This window comes from Notolabrus celidotus, chromosome 13 (genome assembly GCF_009762535.1).
Source record: "Notolabrus celidotus isolate fNotCel1 chromosome 13, fNotCel1.pri, whole genome shotgun sequence".
In the NCBI taxonomy this organism is placed as follows: domain Eukaryota; kingdom Metazoa; phylum Chordata; class Actinopteri; order Labriformes; family Labridae; genus Notolabrus; species Notolabrus celidotus.
The window spans coordinates 15,702,636-15,725,734 of record NC_048284.1 but is presented as its reverse complement, the minus strand read 5'-3'; the positions used below and the strand labels follow the sequence as shown (position 1 = coordinate 15,725,734).

Here is a 23,099-nt window from a genome sequence, read left to right as displayed (position 1 = left end):
CTGTTGGTCAGGCAAAAAAACAGAGTAGATAGGAGGGGTCTTTATATGTTTATGAAAGAGAAGACCATGCCCACTCCACTTATGCAGGGGGTGAAGAAGCCCCTTTATTGACCAGGAAGTAAGAGCAGATAAACAGGTCAATGCAGCATCTTGTCTGGAAGTCTCCTTTATTTCTTTTCCACAATTGTGCCTATCCCACAGTCTTTATAAAAACAACCAGGTTTTATTGCAGAGCCGTTTTACACAAACAAGGAATTTGCTTTGTGTTTTCAATTTATTAAAGACATTTTAATCCATGCTTTTAAATTTGTGTGTTTTTTGCAGCACCTCAGACACTTGGCTCAGAGACGCCGCTCTGCCCCGTCTCTGGTCTTTGCGAAGGCGTTGGGAATGCCTTGGTCTCCTATCAGGTTTGCACAACATTGTTTTTAACCTTTCTCCATCTCCACACTCATATCGCAGATTCACAAGAACATTTAAAATCCTGTCTTCTGTTATAGATCACTGTCTGTCACGGGTTGAAGGGTGTTTTCATTTCCATCAGAGCACGTTATTTTTGCAGCAATTCCAGAGATTAGATGTTGTGCTGTGTCAGCGGAAACTACCTCTGTTTTTGGATTGAGAATTGTTGCATGTTTCAGTTGTAAAAAATAAGCAATTTCCAGGTGAATCATGTTTTTTTCAGAATTTTTAACTGGTGTTTTATTTTTATTTTTATTTTTTAGAAATATATTTATTAGGTTTTTTTTTTACAGTTCAAACAAAACATATACACTGGGCTCACATATATATCATGGTTAACATTCAAGTTAAGTTAATACAGGTGTCAGTTAAATGATTCACAATGTACATTGCAGAGGTGCAAAAATAGAGAAAAAGAAAGTAAAGGAATAAAAAAATAAAAAAATAATGATAATAATAAAAAGCTGTGTCTATAGCAAAAAGCCTCTTGTAAGAATAGTGGAAACATTTAGCCCAATATATACCAGGAAGGGTTCCAATGTTCTACGGAAAACATCGTCTCTATAATGTAGTTTACATGTTAGGTAGTCCAGTGGGACATATTCAAGTACAACTCTCTGCCATTGTACCTTTGAAGGGATCCTATCTGTTATCCAGTTTAAAAGAACAGGCGTTTTATTAAAGAAATATGAATTTATCAAGCTCTTAATCAGATGTAAAATCCGGATGAGGAAGATTTCTAAGGTTGATTAAATGTCAGAGATGTTAGAGTGACAACATTTACCTCACATACTTTAGTTCGGAGTTGTTTCAACTTTGGTTTGCAGTTTTCTGCTCTCTACGTTGACGTCACATCTGTAGACCTGTCTTTATGACCGCTTTTAACCCACTTTGGTGGTTGGGGCACAAATTCAATGTGGTTTATTAAGGTGGTTTATAAAGAGCACATGAAGCAGGTGTTCAAAGCAGGCAAACACTCTCTATCAGGGATTATTGTTTTAAACTATGTTTTTATTTTCCTGAGGGCTTTAAAAAGTTTGATCAGGTCAGGCATGATTGTGTTAAGTTATTATTCTAAAAGATGCGGTGCATGATTTAATCCTACATGACCACATGACTTATGATTGACTGGCAACCAGTCCAGGCTCTACCCCACCTCTCACCCATTGACAGTTGGGATTGGCTCCAGCCCCCTACAACACCAAATGGGACAAACAGTGTAGATAATTGATGGATGGACAAACACATGGTTGGACCCCCTTTTAAGACCCTAAAAGATCTTCTTTGAGTATTAGTCATAACATGTTCCTGAACTTAAGTATTATCCGGTGACAAAGTAATGGAGGTTTCATTAGATGCTTGTTTACCTAGTCTTTAACCATATAATGAGGAACTTTTCTCACTTACATTTTGTTTTTGTTTTTATTTGATACGTCAAGAAACATGAGCCAATCCAACAAACAAACAGCAGAAAAATTAAGATGCATGAAAAGGACACCCCAGATAAGCTTCCAAAAGCTATTGATAGGGGGCCTAGTCCCTAAACACTACATAAGTCCAACATTAATTCCATGCCATGGAGTTTGAAGCCCCATAAAGCACCTCTGGATCAGGAAAAGAATATGTTAGTTCAGAAGCCTTCAAGCGTAAAAACAGTTTAGGCCTGTGCACACTTGCACACACAATCATTAAATACTTATCTGATGAGGATATTGAATCTTAAAAGTCCCTCTGTGTTTCAACAGCTGTGCAAACTCCACAAACACTGTTACATTCAGCTGAAGGTCTCCAGTTTACAGGGCCACTTTTAAAACCTTAACACTGGGAGAGACGCATTCACGGTGGGTTTAGAGAAGACTACTTTTACAAGCTGCTAAATCAAGTGAACCACAGCTTCTTCTTTTGAAAAGTACACACACATACAACAAAGATAGAACAAATTAAAGAAAGAGAAATCTGAGAAATCAAGTGAATTACACGTGTGTGATGTTATTGTGGACGACGGGCTGAATAAACACACTGCGGTTAAGCTACCAATCAGACACGTTCAGCATTGCAGGCCCTGCCCCCCAAAAAAGTACTACCCCCCTAGCAGGGGCTTTTTAGGGGGGGAGATTATCTACCCCTGAACTAAATTTAGACCCTAGTTCCACCAGTTGAAACCATAGACTGTATAAAATATGGACGTAGTATCCGTGACGTCACCCATCTGTTCCTGAGAGCTGTTTTGAAGCAAATCGATGGCGGCAGCCATATTGGTAATGCGGAACTCAACCAGGCAGAGTGTGACGTAGTGTGAGCCTCTTAGCCAATGGCTGTGTGTTCCCGACCGGGAGTCACGTCAGTCATGTCCTTATTTGGGCAAAACTCGTAATCCTAATATCTTCTGAACCGTCACGTTAGAAAAAAATTCACTCCCCGTACAGTGTGTGCCATTAGAGAGATTAGCTTCATAGGGCCAAGCCGTTTTTTGAACCAGGCTGTAAACATGTTTATTAATGCTGCAAAGATCGTCTTTTTCCCATTCATATCTATGTAGTTTCCGGTGTTTCTGCAGCCAGCCTCAAGCGGATTCTCGATGTACTGCAGTTTATAGCACTTCCGCATTGGCTTCATCGTTTGAGACCGGAGTTTGCCGCTTGGTTAAAACGCACATAGTTCAGGGGTAAAGTCCCTAGTTCCGGGGTAAAGTTCCTCCGGTCGAAAAACGCCGATACTGTATAGTGGCTGGACCAAACAGAGACAACAGGTAATCACAATCCAGCTATCTATAAACCAGCATCAGGTGATTTACAAATATATCGGTTCAATTCAGAAACACAACTTTAGCCCAGTGGACCTGTAGGTGTCTTTGGAAAGATGTGAAGACTCTTGTCAAGTTCAACAAATGTGAAAACACAAAAAACACATCCATGACATTTAATTAAGTTCACTTTTTCACATCTATTGTCGAAGCTATTTTGTTGTACAGATCCGGTTTCACTTTCCCTCCTTCAGCCTCCAGCCTCCAGCCTCCAGGTGGCAGCACATGAGGGAAAAACTCAAGTCATGTCCACCGTCAGAGAGTATCATTTCAGTATCGCCCCTCCCACAATGTCTCATCATGTTAGATTGTTTCATGATGTTACTTAAATATCCCCCAACTGTGTGGTGCCCCCCCGACATCACCATTTTCAGTCCACAGACACAGATGTCCTTGTGGGGGATTTACAGAGCCACCTGCACTTAGTTCAAACTCAGATGACCTCTCCCACAACCACTCTGGCTCAGAGAAATATAGGCCAAATTCACCTGTTTTTTTTATTTGACATCTGTTGCTTCTTCAGCTGCACTTTAACCACTGACACAGAGGACTTCTACAACAACTGTATGCAGAACCTGAAAGCATTTTTAAGTTTTCAATTTTAAGCACTTCTACTTCATTAATGGTTCAGAACATGACATAACATTTCAAAAGGATCTGCTATAGTGTGTATTTTTGGAGTTAGCTTACAATTGCTCTGGCTGATCTTTATTTTTTGGCCAATTCCAAGTTTTGCTGTCATTAAATTTAGGTTAAAGCATTTGAGAAAGGTTCAGTGATTCGGTAGTTCCCCATGTGTATTTAATGCACTGCTGTGGTGAGAACGTGTTAAACCGCTTCTAGAGAAAGTTTCATCTGTAAGGTACACAAGAAAACAAGGTATCTTGAAATAACTAAAGAAAAGAATGTTTGTCTCTTTTATATTTGTTGTCAAGGAGTGAAGAATGGGTTCGACTTGGGCCTTGAGATTTCTAAATCCTTGCATTCAAACGCTGATTTCAGCTTTTGAAAGATTCTGTAAAAACATCATGGTCGATAACAATGTTTTAGCTTATTCTGTTGAAAAGCAATCGCATCTTCTTTATAAAGAAAAGCAATAAATAGACCGACAAATGACGTTCGGATTTCAAAGCTCTGTAGTGTCATGAAGCCCCCACAGTTTGACATGTTTCTCGCAAAGCCAAAGTCCCGAGTGTGTAGGCTCTTCATCACCTCCTTTTACTTGTCTGACGTTGAACACTTTAACCTTTTAAATCTGTCACACAAAGACCACCTAAGCATTAAGTGGGAGAATCCATAAAAGCAAAACACGAGAAGAAATGTCAGAACGACCCCCGCTCTCTCACACCTCCACCAGTTCACCACTCCCACACGTTGTGCATGTCTGTGAGGTAGGGGAATTGGTGGGTGTTAGTTTCACTGTAGTGGGACTACCAGTGACGTAGAGAGTATACCAATATAAAGGAAATTTAATTTTAAGTTGTTTTACGTGTTTAAGTCTAATTATTCCAAAGCAATAACTATACAAGCATGATAAAATGTAGTTAAAACCCCTTTACTCAGATTTCAGATTTTTTGTTCTTTTTAAATAGTGTTAATAACCCTCAATTCATGTAGAATAATTCATTTATCTATTTTCCTGCCAAAAGTGAGATAAATACCGACCCATCAATGTAAGATTTTAAGCTAAAAGCAGCTAGCAAGAGGTGGTTAATGTTTGCTTACCAGCTAATACAGCCCAGTCCCAAAATATCAACAACCAAAGAGTAAAAAGGGCAGGTTGTTCTTCTTTTTTTTTTGCTTTTACTACTTTTCAGCTACATGTTTAGCCAACATTACCCTTTTTTTTATATATAACTAGCTTTATGCTCAATAGACAAATATGTCAAATGGGACTGATCTAAGCTGAAGTATAATGTGATTAAGCTTCAAATGTAAATAAAAGTGATAATAATTGCATAGGTAACAGCAAAATATCAGTTAGAGACACATGATATTTTCTGGACACATTCACACATTGGTAGCAACGATTTTAAAGTCATATCTCATTTAATTGGCAATAGTGATTCATTACGGAGCAATGCATCACAGTGACCAGTGAAATACCTCAGCTGCTTACCACTGACAGACACCAACTTGTACTGAAACTGTCAGGTATCAGTCAACTATGTCAGCAGACATGAGTCTTACTAGCTTTTAGAGCAGCAAAGCCTAAGTATCTACTCATGCCCAGGAATGTTTAAACTGCTCTCTTTACAACATCTCTGAACATATAAATATCCAGATGTATTTGAATAGACTGGATTTCATAATGGCCTTCATCATTTATATCCCTGAAATGAACGACTAATAAAAATGATAAAATAAGCAGTGTTCTAAGAAACAGATATAGTTTACAGTTATAACTAATAATACATAATTAAACCACTTCAAAAACTGGTTAAATGAGTAATTCAGACCTAATTTCAGTCGTTTATCAACCAAACGCTAACACTGAAGTCTTAGTGAAGTCTTCTATGAATGATGATGACCCTCATTTGCAGTTAGTATTCTGTTTTGTTTGCTGGTATTTTATGTGTCAGATTCAGTAGGCCATGCATGCTGAGGGGAAAGTACCTCTGCTTCTAAAATTTGAATTTCTGCCCTGAACTCAGAGCAAGTAGGATGAGCAGTGACCAAAGTTAGTTTCAAAATGATTTGAACAAACAACTCTTACTTCTTTTTCATACCTTGACTTGTTTGTTGATTTGATACACAAGATTGATTTCCCCCATCATTCCAGATTATGCTGTTATTAGAAAAGTGATGTGAAATATCAAGTGAGATGAAAGGTAATCCCCTAATAACACTGAGAACAACAGCCAGTCTCTCAGTTCTTGAGGAAAAAGAAAGAAAGAAAGACAACAAGCAGTCTGAGTTTCATCACTTAACATTTTGTCTGAACAAATAGCCAAGTGAGTGAGTAAATACAAGTGTACAAATAACTTTAATACAATCATACTAGTTTATTGATCTCTCAGGGTAATAAAGCCTTCACACTCATACCTGACATTTTCATCACATTCAATCATGGGTGCATCATCTCTGTGGTATTACATGGAAAATGACAAAGTGGGAGGCATTTTTACTTAAGTCAGTGAATATGTTGATGATAAAATAAATGGTGAGTTTATTAGGATGCTCTTGAGAAAAGTATTCATCGCCAAAGCACAACATCAGTATCCTCAGCCCCTTGTGTTGTTGTGCATGATACCAGATAGCATTGGCATTTTGGGACCAAATGTTAACAATAATAATAATAATAATAATAATAATAATAATAATAATGCATTTTATTTGTAGGCACCTTTCTTGACACTCAAGGTCACCTTACATCTTAAAACAAACAGAGGTTAAACAACAAACAGTAATAAAATAAAATTTAAAAAGTTTTAAAAGAATGGACAGTGGAGTTGTGGTCAGATGGAGTAAGCCAGTCTAAACAGATGAGTTTTGAGTTTGGATTTAAAATGTGGGAGTGAGTCAGTATTATGAAGGTCAGGTGGGAGAGAGTTCCAGAGCTGGGGAGCAGAGTGGCTGAAGGCTCTACTCCCCATGGTAACAAGGTGAGCAGGGGAGGACAGTGAGATGGATGGAAAAGGAGGATCTGAGGGTGCGGACAGGTGTGGCAGCATGGAGGAGGTCAGAGAGATATGGAGAGGCAAGGCTGTGTATGGATTTGAAGGTGAGGAGAAGTATTTTATAGTTGATCGAGTGTGTGATGGGGAGCCAGTGGAGCTGTTGTAGGATGGGTGTGATGTGGTGGATGGAGGCGGTGCATGTGATGATACGGGCGGCTGAGTTTTGAACCAGTTGTAGTTTCCAGTTGTAGTTTAATAACCACTGGAATAGTTAAGTGATGCTCTCTTTCACAATCTTCATGGCCTGTGAGAGTATTTAACCCTTTTGGGTACCAAGCTACATTGTAAAGCTGATACAGACCTGTAAATTCGACTCTAGTTTAATGGATTAATATTAAGCTAAAGCTATTGTTAGACGACTGTTGTTATTAAAGTAACGTACCAGCTAGCATTTATTCATTCAATGCTATCATTATTCAATTGTTGATGATTTGTGTGCCGAGAACATTTTCTCTAATAAAACTAAAACTTAATGTTATACTCTAGTTGCATGTTTGCTAAATGGCTTGGCAGGTAACAGTTAAGTTCACTTAATCCATCAAAATCAAAGAATAGCTTTATGGTTGGCTGCAACAACAGCAAGGCAAGGCAAGTTTATTTATTAAGCACCATTCATACATAGAGCAATTCAAAGTGCTTTACAGAGTTAAAAACAAAAACCAGAACAGTAACAATCAACAAAAACACACAGCAAACACTTCAAACATTTACATTTTATATGCAGCCATTTATGTTTGATCTACTCTCTCTCTCTCTCTGTACTTATGTAACTTAACGTACATAGTAAACAGTGTTGGGTCTTAAATTAGGAGGGATTATTATAACTAATCAGCCCCCTTCACTGCTCTGAAGTCCATAACTTGCAGAGTCTTACTGTCCCGCCAGACACAGAATCACAACTGATCTTGTCTTCACCGAAATGAACCTTTAATCATTTGATTCATCTCAGAACTTCTTCCCACGAATAAAGACTCACACATTGAATCTTTAGTGTCGAGTCGCGGCCCGAAGCTGGCTCAGACCTCTTGACACCCCTGCAGGGCCAGACTAATAATCTTTATGCTAACTGAAATCAACAGCTCTTTATACTAACAGAAGCTAACAGGTCTGTATGCTAACCAAAGCCAACATCTTGTTTTGCTAACCAATGGTTATGCTTTATGCAGTCTCTTAGCCTGAGCCTTACTTCTACTATAAAAACATAATAGAGGTATCAATTTTGATGTTCAACACTTAAAATGAAACATTCTCAAAACAGTAAACTTAAAATCTACATTTGCACTCGCTCTAAAAGGTTGGCTGTTTAGTGCTATTTCAGTTGATGCAATGAACTCTGACACTTTTATTTCCATGAGAGAATGAAAAATGTTTCAAACTGAAATGCCAAAATTTGTCACAAGAAAGACAGAAGGCAGTATCAAAGTTGAGCTGGTATTCCCTGTCACCCACCCTATCATTGTTGTGTCCTCTCTCTCTCAGGGAGGAGGCTTCCTGCCGGGTCTCTGTTGATCAGAGTCCATTCGTCCTCGGCCTCACCAGCGAGAACGGAGAGCTGCTGCTGAACGAGTGTGTTCAGGTCACAGAGGGCTCCAAGACCAAGGAGAGACACCTGTTCCTCTTCAGAGATGTGATTGTGTTTGCTAAACTCAAGTAAGACGTTATGATATTAATACATTCACAGATAGGTAATAGTCATCTGGCCTTTAACAGAAAAATGCAAAGAAAGTCAAGCAGAGTGTAATGGGGAAACTTGCATACATGCAAAAATGTGAATGTGAAATTTGTACAGTTAGGATAGGATAGCAAAAGAGGAAGTAAAAACGAAACTTGTATTGTTGAACTGCGAATTTAGACTGTTGGGGAATCTCCAAGGGTACTGTCACTTTGTGTTTGGTCACTGTATAGAAGGAGTGCTCGGTAGTTCCCCTTGGGTGGAGTCACATGAGGGAAACTCAGACATATGGTGACTTGAGTTAAACTTATCTCCTTTTAAATGTTAAATAAATGTTAAATAAATTACATTTCAATGGGGTATTTCCACTTCTAATTTTAGTTTTCTGTTTTCAGACATAACACCAATGTTTATATAAAATATAAAATATAATGTATATATATATATATATATATATATATAGTTTTCCTCTTCTTTGATGTGAGATTTTAATAGTGATTCAAATGAAAACCTACCATCCTCTGTATCCAGCTGCATCATCTTGATGTTCTAGGCTTCCACTAAGAAGAGACACTTTTTAAAGTTAGCCTGATGTAAATACTACTTACTCTGTCAGACTAGAGTTGTTTGTCAAAGCCAGTGTAAGTTTTAAAGCTTTTGAGTGGGAGGACGATCACACTCATCTCTGTACCACAACCATCCCACGGTTCCTGTAGGTGCACAGCTGGGACATCAGTATGATACAGTAAACAGACAAGTCTTCCAAGTCAATATATATGAGCATTCATTACTGGAGACTGTGTTTTTGGTGCTATTTCAGTTTCATCAGTTTTACTCATCAAGTTCAGTTTATCCGTCTGAAGGGAACTTCAAAAATATCTCTGATTGCATCATCATTCCAAGAAAAGCTCTCAGTGATAAAGATGTTGAAATGTACACAGTCAGAAATGCCATCTCTTAAATGATCTTCTCAGTTAAGTTGATATCGTTTGCCAAACTAGTTGACACTATGGCGATTAAGCCCATTACCCACTGATGAATCAGAGCTCTTATCCAGTAGTATTCTGTGGTGTTACAGGTGGGAGTGTTCCATCAAAAATGCAAAAAATTCAATCCGGAAGAAGAAAAAAAAATGGCTCCACTATGTGTCAACCTCCAGCAAAGTAGGCTTAGCTAACTTAGACAACAGATACAACTTTCGGCAGGTAGAATACAACAGTGGAGACAAGAAGCAATTACAAGAGCTGCACCCTTAGCAAAATGTTGTCTCATTGTTGAATTTCTACAAAGCCATAACTATAAAGGCTCTAAGGCTACTGGGAGCTAGTGAGAGGGTTATGGATTCTGATTTGATGTTAGACTGGGAGGAAAAAGTGAACGGAGAATGTGTGAGAGGCCCAGATGTGAAATGTAATCTGCAATAATCTGCCATTCCAAGTGACTCTCCTTGTTTCCTGACTCTCGAGACTAGCTAATGTGTTTGCCACAGTGTCAACAGGCAGAAGAGAAATGTGCCAGACTCTTTTGCTCAGATTGATTTTATATAATAATAATAATAATAATAATAATAATAATAAACTTTATTTATATAGCACTTTTCTAAACAGAGTTTAGACTCCGCACGCACGCACGCACGCACGCACGCACGCACGCACGCACGCACGCACGCACGCACATACATACATAAATTAAGGACATGTATGACATGTGTGATCAAATTGAACCTGGTGTTGCATTTGTTATTGAGAATTAATCAATGTTGTTAGGGGGTTCTGACAAATAAGAATAAAGTACTTAACACAGCCAGGTGATGCAGACAAAATAATGCATGATTGTCAGTTCAGGTGCCCACAGACGGTATATTTGTACTGGGCCTTTAATTTTGGGTAGGACACTTCTTGATGATGATAAATATATGTGAGGAAAGGATCCAAGAGGACAATGGTGATGAACAACTTCAGGTTTTAACGAACAGACTGGAACCATATAACTTACTCCTGCTCTTAAACCTGGAAGGGGACAGATTACAAGGACTCACAAGATTAAGGCCAGGAAGGTCAGAGATAGATGAATTGGTTATCAGACTTGAAGGACAAACACAAGGAAATATTCTGTTCTTTCCTCCAATCGGTCATCGCTCAAGGACCCAGCAAGCAGACATCCATTACTAACTAGTTTTCTTCAAACTGTTCGACTGAGAAATAAATAATGGTTAACCACCTCAGAATTTATAACCTTTTGTGCAAGCTGTCTTTGAACTCTTTATGCAGTCTATTTATTTGGATTCAACCACCTGCTCTTCCAGCACTTTAAAGACAAAGGTAGATTTTTAAAAATGTATTAAATAGTTCAGTTGTCGAAAGATTTTGCTTCAAACTCTTTTTGATATTCCTGTTAAGCTTCCGCATTTGACTTCACACCTGGTCAAAACTGTTACAGATGACACTTTTTGTATTGAAAAGTGTTAACTTGTACACCCTGAGGTCATCCAGCTGCACAAAAGAAATATCAACCAAAGCAGAAAAGCAATTTTCCCCATCTTTTATCCTGGTTAGACATCATCTGCCTCAAAGAATATTGCTCTTTGTCACATTACACTGATAGAAATGTATTTTGCATCCAAGTGTAAGCTTGTGTGAGGAGTATTTACAGATGATCGATTTTTACAAGTTTCAAATACAGCTCTTACAGTCCTGCTCACCATTATTGGCACCCCTGAAGTTTAAGTACATAATGTGGAATATCTTCTGAAAAAAATGAATCAAGTCAAACATTTTTTTTCTATAGAGAACTTGTGTTTGATACAAAAGAGCAAATGACAAACAACAGTTTAAAACAATAAACAATGGGAGGGAAAAAAAAGAAAAACTTAAAGCTTGCTGTGTCACTGGTATTGGCACCCTTTGCTGTAATTCAATATGGAAACACAATGTGACTCACCTGTGGTAAATCAAAAATAAGAATCACCTGGGATAAATTGTCTGTGCCCATGTGACATGAATTAGACAATGAATGATGACTTCCATGTTTTAAAAAAGCCATCTGTTGTCCCCTGTTCCTGTATCAGAATGGTGAAGAAAAAGGAGCTGTCTGAGGACATCAGAAGTGCGATAATTAGCAAACACAAGACCTCCAAAGGGTATAAGGCCATATCCAAAGACCTTGGTATCCCTGTTTCAACCGTGGGTAATGTTATTAAGAAGTTTGCCAAGCATGGAACTGTCAAGAACCTCCCTGGACGTGGGTGGAAGAGAAAAATTGATGAGATAAGTCTTCGAAGGTTAGTGCGAATGGTAGAAAAAACATCCAAAGACCTGAAGGCCAACCTGGAACAGTCTGTGGTCATGGTTTCAACAAGTACCATACGCCGCACAGTAAACCAAACAGGGGTTCATGGGCAAAGGCCAAGGAAGACACCATTGCTGAGGAAAAGACATAATAGGAATGACTAATCTTTTCCAAAGAGTACCTGGACAAACCACAATCCTTCTGTGAAAATGTTCTGTGGACAGATGAAACAAAAATTGAGCTTTTTGGCAATGCACACCAACAGTTTGTTTACAGACGGCACAATGAAGCCTACAAGGAAAAGAACACCCTACCAACAGTTAAGCATGGTGGAAGATCCATAATGCTGTGAGGCTGCTTTGCTGCATCTGGTATTGGAGGCCTTGACCGTATCACAGGAATCATGAAATCAGAGAATTATCAAGACATTTTAGAGCGAAATGTCCTACCCAGTGTAAGAAAACTTGGTTTGACGAAGATCATGGGTCCTCAAGCAAGACAAAGACCCAAAGCACACATCCAAAAGCACACAGGAATGGTTGAAAAGAAAAAAATGGACTGTTTTAAAATGGCCAGCAATGAGTCCTGATCTCAATCCGATTGAAAATCTTTGGTTTGAGCTGAAATCTGCCATTGGGGAAAAGAAACCTGCAAATGTTAAAGAGCTTGAACAATTTGCAAAGAAAGAGTGGGAGAAAATACTGAGAAGTGCAAGAAGCTTATAGATGGCTACAAGAAACGTTTGGAGGCTGTCATCACTGCCAAAGGGTCTGCAACCATATATTAAAGAGGGGTGCCATTATTGCTGCACATGCTGTTTTTTTCTGTTTCTTCTTTAAAATTACAATATTTAAGTTGAAAAAACTATTTTCTTTGTTAAAGTACTTTGGAACTCCAATTAAAAGATATTGGTGATATAACTTTCGTACATTTTCATTTATTTCTGAAGATATTGTAGAGGTGATGCAAAAATTGAAGGGGTGCCAATAATGGTGAGCAGGACTGTATATAACAGTAATGATAAAGAAGAAAGTTGTTATGTTTGCTCCAACTCATGTCAGATAAAATTCGATGGAACTGAAACTGTCTAAAAACGAGTGCTCTGTGAAATGAAAAACAGAAAAAACTTTTCTCTTTTTTTCCACCATCAGGTCAACAGCCAGCTACCGCCTGAAGCACAGAGTGAGTCTGGAGGATATTTGGCTTTACGGATTTGAAGATGAACCAGAGGGAGAAAAGGGAATGAGGGGGGATGTTGACCTCAGAGTGACCATCGTCCTGGCATGGGCCCTCAGCTTCTGTTTGGTGTGTTTTAGGTGAGCAGACGCTGTGTTTTATTTGGTCAACTTGGTTACCTGTGTGAGGTGATCTCCAGGTTATTCCTCGTCCTACATTCTTATCAGGATCTAAACTTGAATTCCTTTCTCCCAAATGTATCTCACAATTTTGTTGAAGCTCCTGTGAGTAGTTTTCAGCTGTGTTGCCTACAAAAGCAAACAATATGTTAGGCTGGTTAGTGCGGTGCTGTAGGAGAAGGCTATAAATACAGATAGCAACTAAACTAATCATTTCCACATGGTAAACTTGAATGCTTGTTACCACTGCTGCAAGGTGGGCACCAAGTGAAGTGAGCACACTGCTGAAACAATATTTGTTTACATTTTTCACAGCAAAAGTTAACAGTGAGTGATATGGTTTTGTTTTCAACAAAAGCAGGAGGACACTTCTCCTCAACTTACTCATCAAGATCAGCAAAAGGCATAAGGCCTTGAAAGTTACTTATAGGAGCTTTAAGAGTTGGAGGTCAAAATGAACAGACTGACCAGCTAAGAACCTGTGCTGTTATAGGCAGGACTGGTTAATGTCGCAAATGAATGCATTTTTTTTCCAAACTGAAGAGGGTGTATGATCAAATCTTTTATCCTGAAAAGAAAAAAAGGCCTAAACTGTGAATTAAATAGAACCAAAGGACTAAAAGATAATCGTAGTTCACCATATTCGCTACTACACTTATCTTTATTTTGTACAGTGTGTGGCTGTTTAAAGCTCCTGTGAGGAGTTTTTGAGTGGTCATGAAATTAACTGAAATGAACAGTGATGCCTCTCTACGACCTAGAAAAGCAAACAAGATTGTTAGAAAGGGTATTGATCATTTCTGTTTTGTTATTTCAAAGCCTGAAATCGCTGTGAGAGGGTAAGTTTCAGGTGAGATGATTGACAGCACGTCAAGAAAAACCCTTTTTCTGCAGTAAATCATTTTAAAGAGTGAAATAGTTGACTGTTAGTTGAAAGCAGGAGGAGATAACATAATTTACACATGTACAGGAAAAAATAAACAAGATCATTTAGTCCACAGGGGGGCGCCAAAGTCAACAGAAACAGAAAGTTCCTCACAGGAGCTTTAAGAAAGACAATGATAATATAAATTTAAGTGGCAAACAAATCAGACGCGTCTGCTGAATAAAGTAAGATGACCACTTTCAGAATAATTTTAAGCGCTGATTCATTTTTAAAAATGACTATTCATTCATTTTTTTGTGTTTTTAACACGAGCCACGCACCGACTGGCTAAGTTTAACTACCAAGCTACATGCTAGGAACAGTACTTAGAGCAAATCTTTTTCTGACTTGCACACTCCAGTGGCTTTATTTATCAAAACTGGAAGGTATCTCATCAAGACAACTCAGACCAAGAGCAAAAATGAGTGTGCGGCCATTTCCTTGTTGTCATTTTGTATTAGATAACAAGAGCTAGGTTACAAGAGCTAGCATGCTACCTGTTAATATTTACTATTGGAAAAAAAACTGTTTTTTGTGATGTTGACATTTTAGCCATATTGCACAAACTTACACATTTTAATTTAATTGAATGAGGAAACAAGAAGCTCTACTTGTCAGCTTTCTGTGCTCAGAAGTTTAATCCTACTCCCGTGTCTGTTTGGCAAAAAAGTTTATTAGCTTAACACAAAGAGTGGAAACAGCTAACAGTCAATATTAAAAGTGTTCATATCAGCAGTTTTTCGGACTCTGCATGGATTGAAACAGTCATTAGCTTGTCAATAAGAGCTTTGGAGGTACTAGAAGGCAGATTTAGTTACCTTTGGTTGAAATTATTCCATGTGTCTGGCTGATTTCAGTCATTATGATAGCTGAGGTATTCTGCTTTTGGAGAGATTGGTAGCAAATTGTTGAAGTCGAAGCAGGAGTGCCAAAAAGTGTACTTCCTAAAGTTTGAAACAGTTACTTTTATAGTGTAGAAGTGAAACTTGTTTTTATTTTTATATACCAGCATGCATACTCAAACACTGTTGGTGTTTTTTCTCTCTTATTTCAGTCTTTTTGTCGGTCATCATGAGTTACATAAATTCAAGGCCATTCATGGAAGTGGGACATTTGTCGTAAACGGTCATATGATTTGTGACCTTCATGAAAACAGAGAAGTAACAAAGAGAAAGTCCTCCCTTCAGCATCACAAGGGCTTGCAAAATAGGAAGTTGCGAAGTTGACGGACAAACCACACTCTCCATGTGAGGGAATAAACATCAGCTGACTTTATCTGGAAATACAGGCCTTTACAATAAAGTTGAAAAGCAGGAGGAACCGTCTCATACTTTTTGTCTAGACAATCTTATTGATCAATTAAATATGAAAGTATTTTTTTGGACAGTACAAGGCCTCACATTAAAGGAACCAAAAGGCACAAGTGCAGAAACGCTGCATTGTTGTGATTCGACGACTCCCACGTTTCTCGCAAAATAATCAATCTCAGGGCGGGTTTTGACTGGGCATTCATTCCAAGAAGATGATGAGTCCCTTGATGGGTTTTGAGTTGTTGTGTTTGAAAATGAGAGGGTCGTGTTTCTGTGTGGAGCTATGGCTCTGGTGATGATTCATGTGTGAAAGTTTCATTCCTTCTCATTCACATGGAGCCTATATGAGAAACCATGTGCTCCACTTCTGACACTTCCTTTCTTGTGCACACACATCGATGAGGCTTCAGTGCATCAAAGCAGGTTATTAAAAAGTGAAGCTCTCAGGTGTTCATGTGGGCACATGTGCCTGTGTCGTAGTCATGTTTCCACTGACGGACAGTGAGCCACAGGAGGCTGTGTCTATAGGAGGAAGTGGAAGGTGTCTGGTCGGGGGAGCTGCCGTGACGTTGCTTCCTGTTCCCATGACTGAGTGACAGTTTCCACCAGAGTTGTTGAAGAGCATGTGTCTGCGTACTTATGCTCATTCCTCCCCCGACTATCAACCGGTCTTGTGATTCTCTGTGTGGATTAGTAACTCATACCATGTTGTTATTTTGCCGACAGCTCGCCTGAGGTGAAAGAACGCTGGTTAGATACACTCCACAGGTAAGAGACAACATATAAAAAGGCATTTCATTCTTTATAATTCATCAAGATATTGCTATCCTTTCTCTTGAATGATGAACGTTGTAAGCATTTGACCTAGATTTTAAAGTTATGATCAAATTCAAGACGGAACATTACTTTCTAGTTTACACAATTAGCCAAATCATCACAGGTATCAACATTCATCATTTTTAAATTACTTCATAGAAATAATGCTTATGTAATTATGTGAGAGGAAGTTCAGCAAGAGAGTAAGAGAGTGAGTTAGGTACTGGAAAGAATTGTTGCATGAACTGTAAAAAAAAAAGTACAGAACTCTGACAGAACTGTTTGATTTGTAAGTAGATGTATTGAATATATCTTATTTTGTAATGGCAGAAAAATAGAAGACGCAAAAGCAAGAGTTGGTTGTGCTTCTCCGCCTCCAGACGTCCTCATGAAGGTGTTGAGTGGCAGCATCACAGTAAGTCTCGTGCCACCTCCTCCACCATTCCAATAAGAACCCAAAATATTAAACGTTTTCTAAATTAACTCTTTCTCTCTTTCTTCATTTCTACTTTTTAGACTAAAACTCTAACAGGAGTAGGCATGGAACCGTTTATCGAGTGTCCTCTTGATGTAAGTAAAACTCCAGTTATCACCTTCTTCCAGAGATACTCAAGTGAAACAGTTGTTTGTGAAAGACACCTGCTCCCCTCCGCTCATGCTTAAGAGAGGCGGTTAGACATGCTTTCTGGATAAACACAGCTTCTGAAAAGCTTATACTGTGGCTGCTAATGATACAGTTCAATATGCAATGACTAAGGGAATGAAAGATTTTACTCATAAATATGCCAAATACAAAATTGAGTCGCTTGTTGGCTTTTTAATCTTGTTGATATTTTACTCTAACTCTGTCACATGTAAGCGGCATGGTGGGTTTGTCGTGCCCAACCCCTCCCTTCTTCTTTTCTGTGTGCCTAACTTCCCTTTCGCATACTCATCACTGTGTTATATACTTGTTTCCAGGGGGATGAAAATAACTCTGCCCAACTGAAACAGTTGCATAACCATGAAGAAAAGCCGGCACAGTCCATTGGTGAGTTTGAAAGTTTCCGTTTTTTGACAGAAGGTGTGGCTCGATAACAGTGCCATGTGTGAATATGATGCCAAGGCGAATAACCACAAACTCAGAAAAGGGGAAACTAGCTGCTGATAAGAGCGAGCAGTTTTTGCACCTTTGGCCTCATTTCTTGCTCTTGTGGTTTGGTTGCAGTAATTTTGACTTGCTGTCAATACAAACTTTAGCTAAGTATCATTTGAAATGTTAAATAAGCTAATGGATGAAACTTTTCTGCCTCTTTTAGAAACCAAGTGGAACCTGGTGAGGAAACTCAGGAAGGGTACAAGTTTCAGTGGTAAAACACGCAGATCATATACAGACACAAAGACGCAGCTGTTTGGACAGCCCCTCTGCAAGATAAGCACAGAAGAATGCTCCCTTCCAAAACCAATTGCAGTAAGTTGGCTTTAATATCACTTGCCTGTCAAGTTTCTCTTGCATAACACAAAGAAACATTTTGTCATTTTCTGTCTACTTTTTTCTTTTTCTTCCCAAAATGCTTTCATGATTTGGGCAGAATATCCTCTTTTTTTTAAGGACTATAATTCAGGTGGTAAAGATTAACACATACGTCAACAAGCACCTGCTCTTCTGACCTTTGACAGGCAGAGATTCTCAGAATTTCCTAACGAGGGCAGGAAACCATGCAACCACATAAGCTGCACATTGATTAGCCTGAGCTGCCAAAAGCACTCCAGGGTGCTTGTTTTTGTCGGTTTTAAAAAAGACTCACCTACTCACCCCCTGAATCTGTGTCTCTTAAAGGAGATGCTGCTGTTGCTGAGGAAGAGAGGGCCGTCCACAGAGGGAGTGTTTCGCAAACAGTGCAACAGCAAGAACATGAAGGACCTCAGGGAAAAGCTCAACAGCGGGCTGGATGTGGACCTGGAGAGCCAGCCGGTCGTTCTGCTCGTCGGGCTTCTTAAAGTAAGTTCCCACTCTACTTTATCACATCTACACTGAAGAAGAACATTACAACCACTGATGCTACAAACTACAGCTACAACCAATGGACCAAGTATGTCACTCAGACCATTGTAACTACTACCACGTCACTGTAGCTGTGCTGCAGCAGCGGCTACTGTATTACCACAACTGCTAGTACTCAGTGTTAAACTCAGTGTCATCACTTTTATTTTGATATGCTGTTGATACAAGATGAAGGTGAAAAATGCAGTCAAAGCATGCATGCAGCAAAGTAGCAGATATAGGTTTGACTGGGACTTGACTGATATGAGATATTTAGAATGATACTGCGCAGACACTGATACCAATACCAATACTACAGAGCATAATGAGACATTGTCAACTTATTACAATACAAAAACTGTTAAGAATACTTGATGACACCAAAAAAAGGGAAAACAATATTGATATATATGTGCTAGACTTAAATAGACTCAATATCGGCCGAACCAGATATCTGTCAAGCTTTGGTAAACACTCCAGTAACTTATCTTGAAATTTTCTGAGTTACTTCACTTACCTACTTACAACCACTACCAGTGCAAATCTAAGTAGTTTTATAGAATTTCTTACTGCTATCACATCCCAAACATAGTAATTGGCATCTGTAGTTAGTTGGCCTGATTAGTTAGGTAACACTCTTGAGTATCACAGCAGATCGTTTCTATTTTTAAATCTTGCTTATCACCACTGTCTCTTGTGTGTTGCAGAGTTTCCTTCGAGAACTTCCTGGCAGCCTGCTGGTGTCTGAACTTTATGCCGACTGGATGGCAGCTCTTGATAATGAAGACGTCCAACAGAGAGCTACGGAAATGAACAAGTAAGTCATTGTTATTGATTGTTGACAGTGCCATTTAGCTGCAGCTTCTTTTTTCACAACATCTATACGATCAGAAATCTTTCATGACTGACAATGTGGGCATTTTGGAGTGGATTTTTTTCCATGATCCCCAATGCCCTACATACTGTATGTAGGCTGAACGCAAACCACTTCTCCTTTTTGTTAGTTTGTCCTCTGTTTGGAGGAAGAAAGAAACACAAATGAAAAAAAGTGCACCAAGCTAATGTCTTCTTCCTTTTCTCTTTTCTCCCCTTCCTTCCCCTTTTTGCTACCCGCCGACAGGGTGGTAGAGAAGCTGCCTGCAGCCAACAAGCTCCTCCTGCAGCACCTTGCCTGCGTTCTCCATCACATCCTCGAGAACGCTGACATCAACAAGATGGACGCCTACAACTTGGCGGTGTGCACCGCCCCCACGCTGCTGCAGTTGGACTTCTCCAATCTGGACGAGCAGGAGAAGTTGAAGAAGGTACAAAGTCTGGTTTTGACTGCACTTTCTCACCTTCCGCTTTGAAGCTTTGTGGTACACAGTGCAGAAAACCTCAAAATGGTTTCAGAAGTATAAAGATGTACTTGTAGAACCTCTTGTTAGCGGTTTGTTTAGTTCAACACAAATAACAAGAAAACATTATCCTAACCTCATAAGCACTGCTCTGTCTCTGGACTTTATCTGTCCTAAACCTCAGCTGTGATTTCAGGAGTTTTAACTTGTTTTAAGTTAAGTATCCCAAAGTCATATTGTTCTAAATATTACTGTTTGTCTCTGTTTTGCAGGTCACAGAGCTAACTCAGTTCCTGATTGAGCATTGTGAGATACTTGGAGAGAACATTCCAAATCTGTTGGATACTGATGAAGGTACATGAAACAGCAAACAACTTCTGCATGTCACTGAAATTACTTTGAACCCTCCCTCGTTTTATGATGACCCTTATGTCCCTAATTCCTCAAACTCAGTATGTTTAGTTGGTGATAATCCTTACATGCCAAAAAATGGCACATTATGAGTTAAAGTAAGCCTGTTAAAACTATAAATCCAAGTTGACTCTCGGGAACAGACCCTTTTGAAAGGAAATACCTTTTTAAAGATTACATAGCATCTCTTTTTATTGCAGGACATGCCTTTTTTCTACATCTATTCAAAAAGATGCAAAAAAGATTGTAAAAGTGAAGAAATGTTGTGTTAAGTTGTGTTACATTGCCTCATCTGTATTGTTTTAAAATAGTTTAGAATCGGCAAACAAAGAGTGGGGAAAATTTGAGACTCTTCTTTGCAACCTTAAAGTATCATGCAGCTCTTCCTGTAGCAAAGTATTACAAAACACCTTCCTGTTTTTTGACCTTATGCCCCCCCTTAATAATCGTTGTAAAGTTCCTCACTGAAGTGAACTGTCTTTTTCACATACTGCATGATGAAGAATAATTTTTGTTGAATTTTAAGCTCATCATCATCGTATCTTATTTTCCCCTCTTTGCAGACTCGCTGTCCTCTCAGCATCACGACTCTGCGTACGACAGCACCGACCCCGATGGAGATGGAGAGGCGGGAGAGAGCACCTGTTCCACACATGGCGGGAGTGGGTCATCTTCCTCTCTCAGCCCCAGCCTCACTGCTTCCTCGTCCTCTTGGACTGCAAATGCTTCTTTCAACACAAAGCCGCAGTTCAATCGTCGTTGCTCCGAGCCCATCATCCTTCTCTCTCCTGACCTCAAGAGCATGTGCGGCCATGCCAGGAGCCATGACGACTGCTCCATGGAGAGGAGGGGCTTCGACGAGCAGCCACTGAAGAAGCAGATCTCAGACGACTCCTTCTTGCTCAGAGGACAAGGCGGAGCAAGTCAGGTGTTAATGTTTCCGAAACTAAGCAGCAGCTCCAACATGGATCCTCTACCCTACATGTCCAAGAACTGCTCATGCTCTTCCTTAGAGAGTGCTGCCTCCAACCAATCAGATGGTTCAGTTTTTACAAGCTCTCCAGTGGGGTCCCCAGCCTGCCACAGGAGAGCAAACAACAGCACCCAGCCTTCAGTGGTAGTGAAAGCTCATCAGGACATTCCTAAACCAATTTCAGATGAGAAAAAGCGCTCGCAGTCAATGAGACTTCCCACAAAAGTCCTGATGAGGACGAGGAGCTTAGGAGCCTTCGGCAGAAACAGCCTGAAGAAAGACTCTCAGAAGGACAACTCCTTCCCTTGTGAGACTCTCCAGGAGGACTCTCAGAGTGAAGCAGATCCACCAGCCGAGCTCCAGCACAAACCCCGCCCTCTGTCAGCCATCGAAGTGTTCAAGCAGGGGGACAACCGGCTGCCCTGCAGGCCTCCAACGTACCAGAATGCCGTGCAGGCCACAAGTGTACTCCCACAGTATGGATCGATGACTGTGCACGACGCCATACAGTTGGGGAGAAGGTCCCGCCCATCCTCGGTTAATTATGACTTCCCATCCACCTGCAACGCCCATCAGTACACAGACTGTTTAACTCAAGGCAATGTGGTGGAGCGGCGGCAACCATTCCGACAGAGGGCGATGTCTGAGTCTGTGTCCTCTAGTCATCATGAGGTGGTGACACGCCGATGCAGCCAGCCTGTGTTTGAGGAAATTTTGTACGCCAAGGAGTCTTACGTTTGATTGACTTTTGGATTGGATTTTATATGTGCAAACATTTATCAGAGTAAAAGAGCAGTGGGCAAACACAATACTGGATACTTAAGTGTATCTCCATGCTTCATTACCTGCATGTGTGTCTCTGTTTATTAGCAATAGTGCTTGACTTCAGGTAGTTTCTTTCCTTTTGTCAGTTTGACTGAGAACTTGTTGTTTAGGCTCCGCCCACTGAGCAGCTCTGTCTTAGGGAAATGTTTGTATCCACATGTATTATCCATTGTATAGAATTTTCACTGTTTCACTTTAAGTGGATGTCAACAATGTGCAACCTGTAAGGTAGCATGTTCTATGTAGTACTGTTTAGAGTACAACTTTTAAAGTACATGTACTAGATATCGAGTCTATCATGATGAAGCTATGACACAGTTCACTGTGGATAAAATATGCTATTGCTTTTAACTTTGTGTTTTGTTGGAAGTTTTCGTAGAAGTAGTGCTGTGTACAGTAAAGCAAGTTGAGCACTTTTTTTTTAGCTGTCTGTAAATGTTCTTACTCTTTCATGGCTTTTTTCTGTCACTACATTCGAGCACTTTTCTCATGGTAACTATGATTTGTATATATGTATGATCAAATGTAAATAACATGTGAGATGGATAATTGAACAATGAATGCTATAAGATGACTGAATGAGAAAATGGATGGAACCACTCAATAAAAGAAAAGAAAATTTTAAAAAAAAGTGTCTTTTTGTTTACTTTCAAAAGTAATTTTCAGTATGCTCATTTGCTCTGAAAGTCAAATCATTAGAGGCACAAATAAGGGGGGAAATGGAGGAGAGCTTGAGCTAGTTTGGTGTTGCATAACTAAAGCACACAGGCTTCATTCAGAGAACAGCGTGTTCTGGCACACATTTTGAAACAGAAGGAAACCAAAGATGGTCACATGGGCGGATTTGGTTTTTCTGTGAATTGCAGTTCCTCTTCACTCTGACTTTGTGATGATGCCACCTCTGACTTCCTTTCTTCAAGTGTTTTAACACTCGCTCAATAAGTCAACTTATGTCATGCAGACCTTGCACAGATAACACTCTGTTGGAGTGATAATTAATCGTTAGCCTTGTGATGAATACCTCAACCATAAGCTATCACTTTGAAATCTACTGCAATAGGCCTTCATTACTCTAGAATATGATACAACCTCTTTACTCTTACTCCTTTTTTTAATTTTATTTTTTTAACCTTTATTTAACCAGATGAGACCCATTGAGATCAAGACCTCATTTACAAGGGTGACCTGGCCAAGAGGTCAGCAGCACACGTCAAAATAA

At 39.5% G+C, this 23,099-nt stretch overlaps 1 protein-coding gene across 1 annotated transcript in view; it reads left to right on the top strand.

Moving 5' to 3' along the window:
* Positions 1–22,505, top strand: part of tagapb (T cell activation RhoGTPase activating protein b) — a 28,538-nt gene extending 6,033 nt beyond the window's left edge. The window contains exons 2-14 of the mRNA XM_034700081.1: positions 325–410; positions 8,425–8,595; positions 13,057–13,221; positions 16,222–16,263; positions 16,642–16,726; positions 16,828–16,881; positions 17,272–17,341; positions 17,610–17,761; positions 18,131–18,292; positions 19,042–19,151; positions 19,455–19,638; positions 19,944–20,025; positions 20,646–22,505. Of these exons, the coding sequence (XP_034555972.1) occupies positions 325–410; positions 8,425–8,595; positions 13,057–13,221; positions 16,222–16,263; positions 16,642–16,726; positions 16,828–16,881; positions 17,272–17,341; positions 17,610–17,761; positions 18,131–18,292; positions 19,042–19,151; positions 19,455–19,638; positions 19,944–20,025; positions 20,646–21,796 (2,514 nt within the window). The 3' untranslated portion in view covers positions 21,797–22,505. The remainder of the gene's footprint in view (positions 1–324; positions 411–8,424; positions 8,596–13,056; positions 13,222–16,221; positions 16,264–16,641; positions 16,727–16,827; positions 16,882–17,271; positions 17,342–17,609; positions 17,762–18,130; positions 18,293–19,041; positions 19,152–19,454; positions 19,639–19,943; positions 20,026–20,645) is intronic.
* The last annotated feature ends 594 nt before the right edge of the window (positions 22,506–23,099 follow it).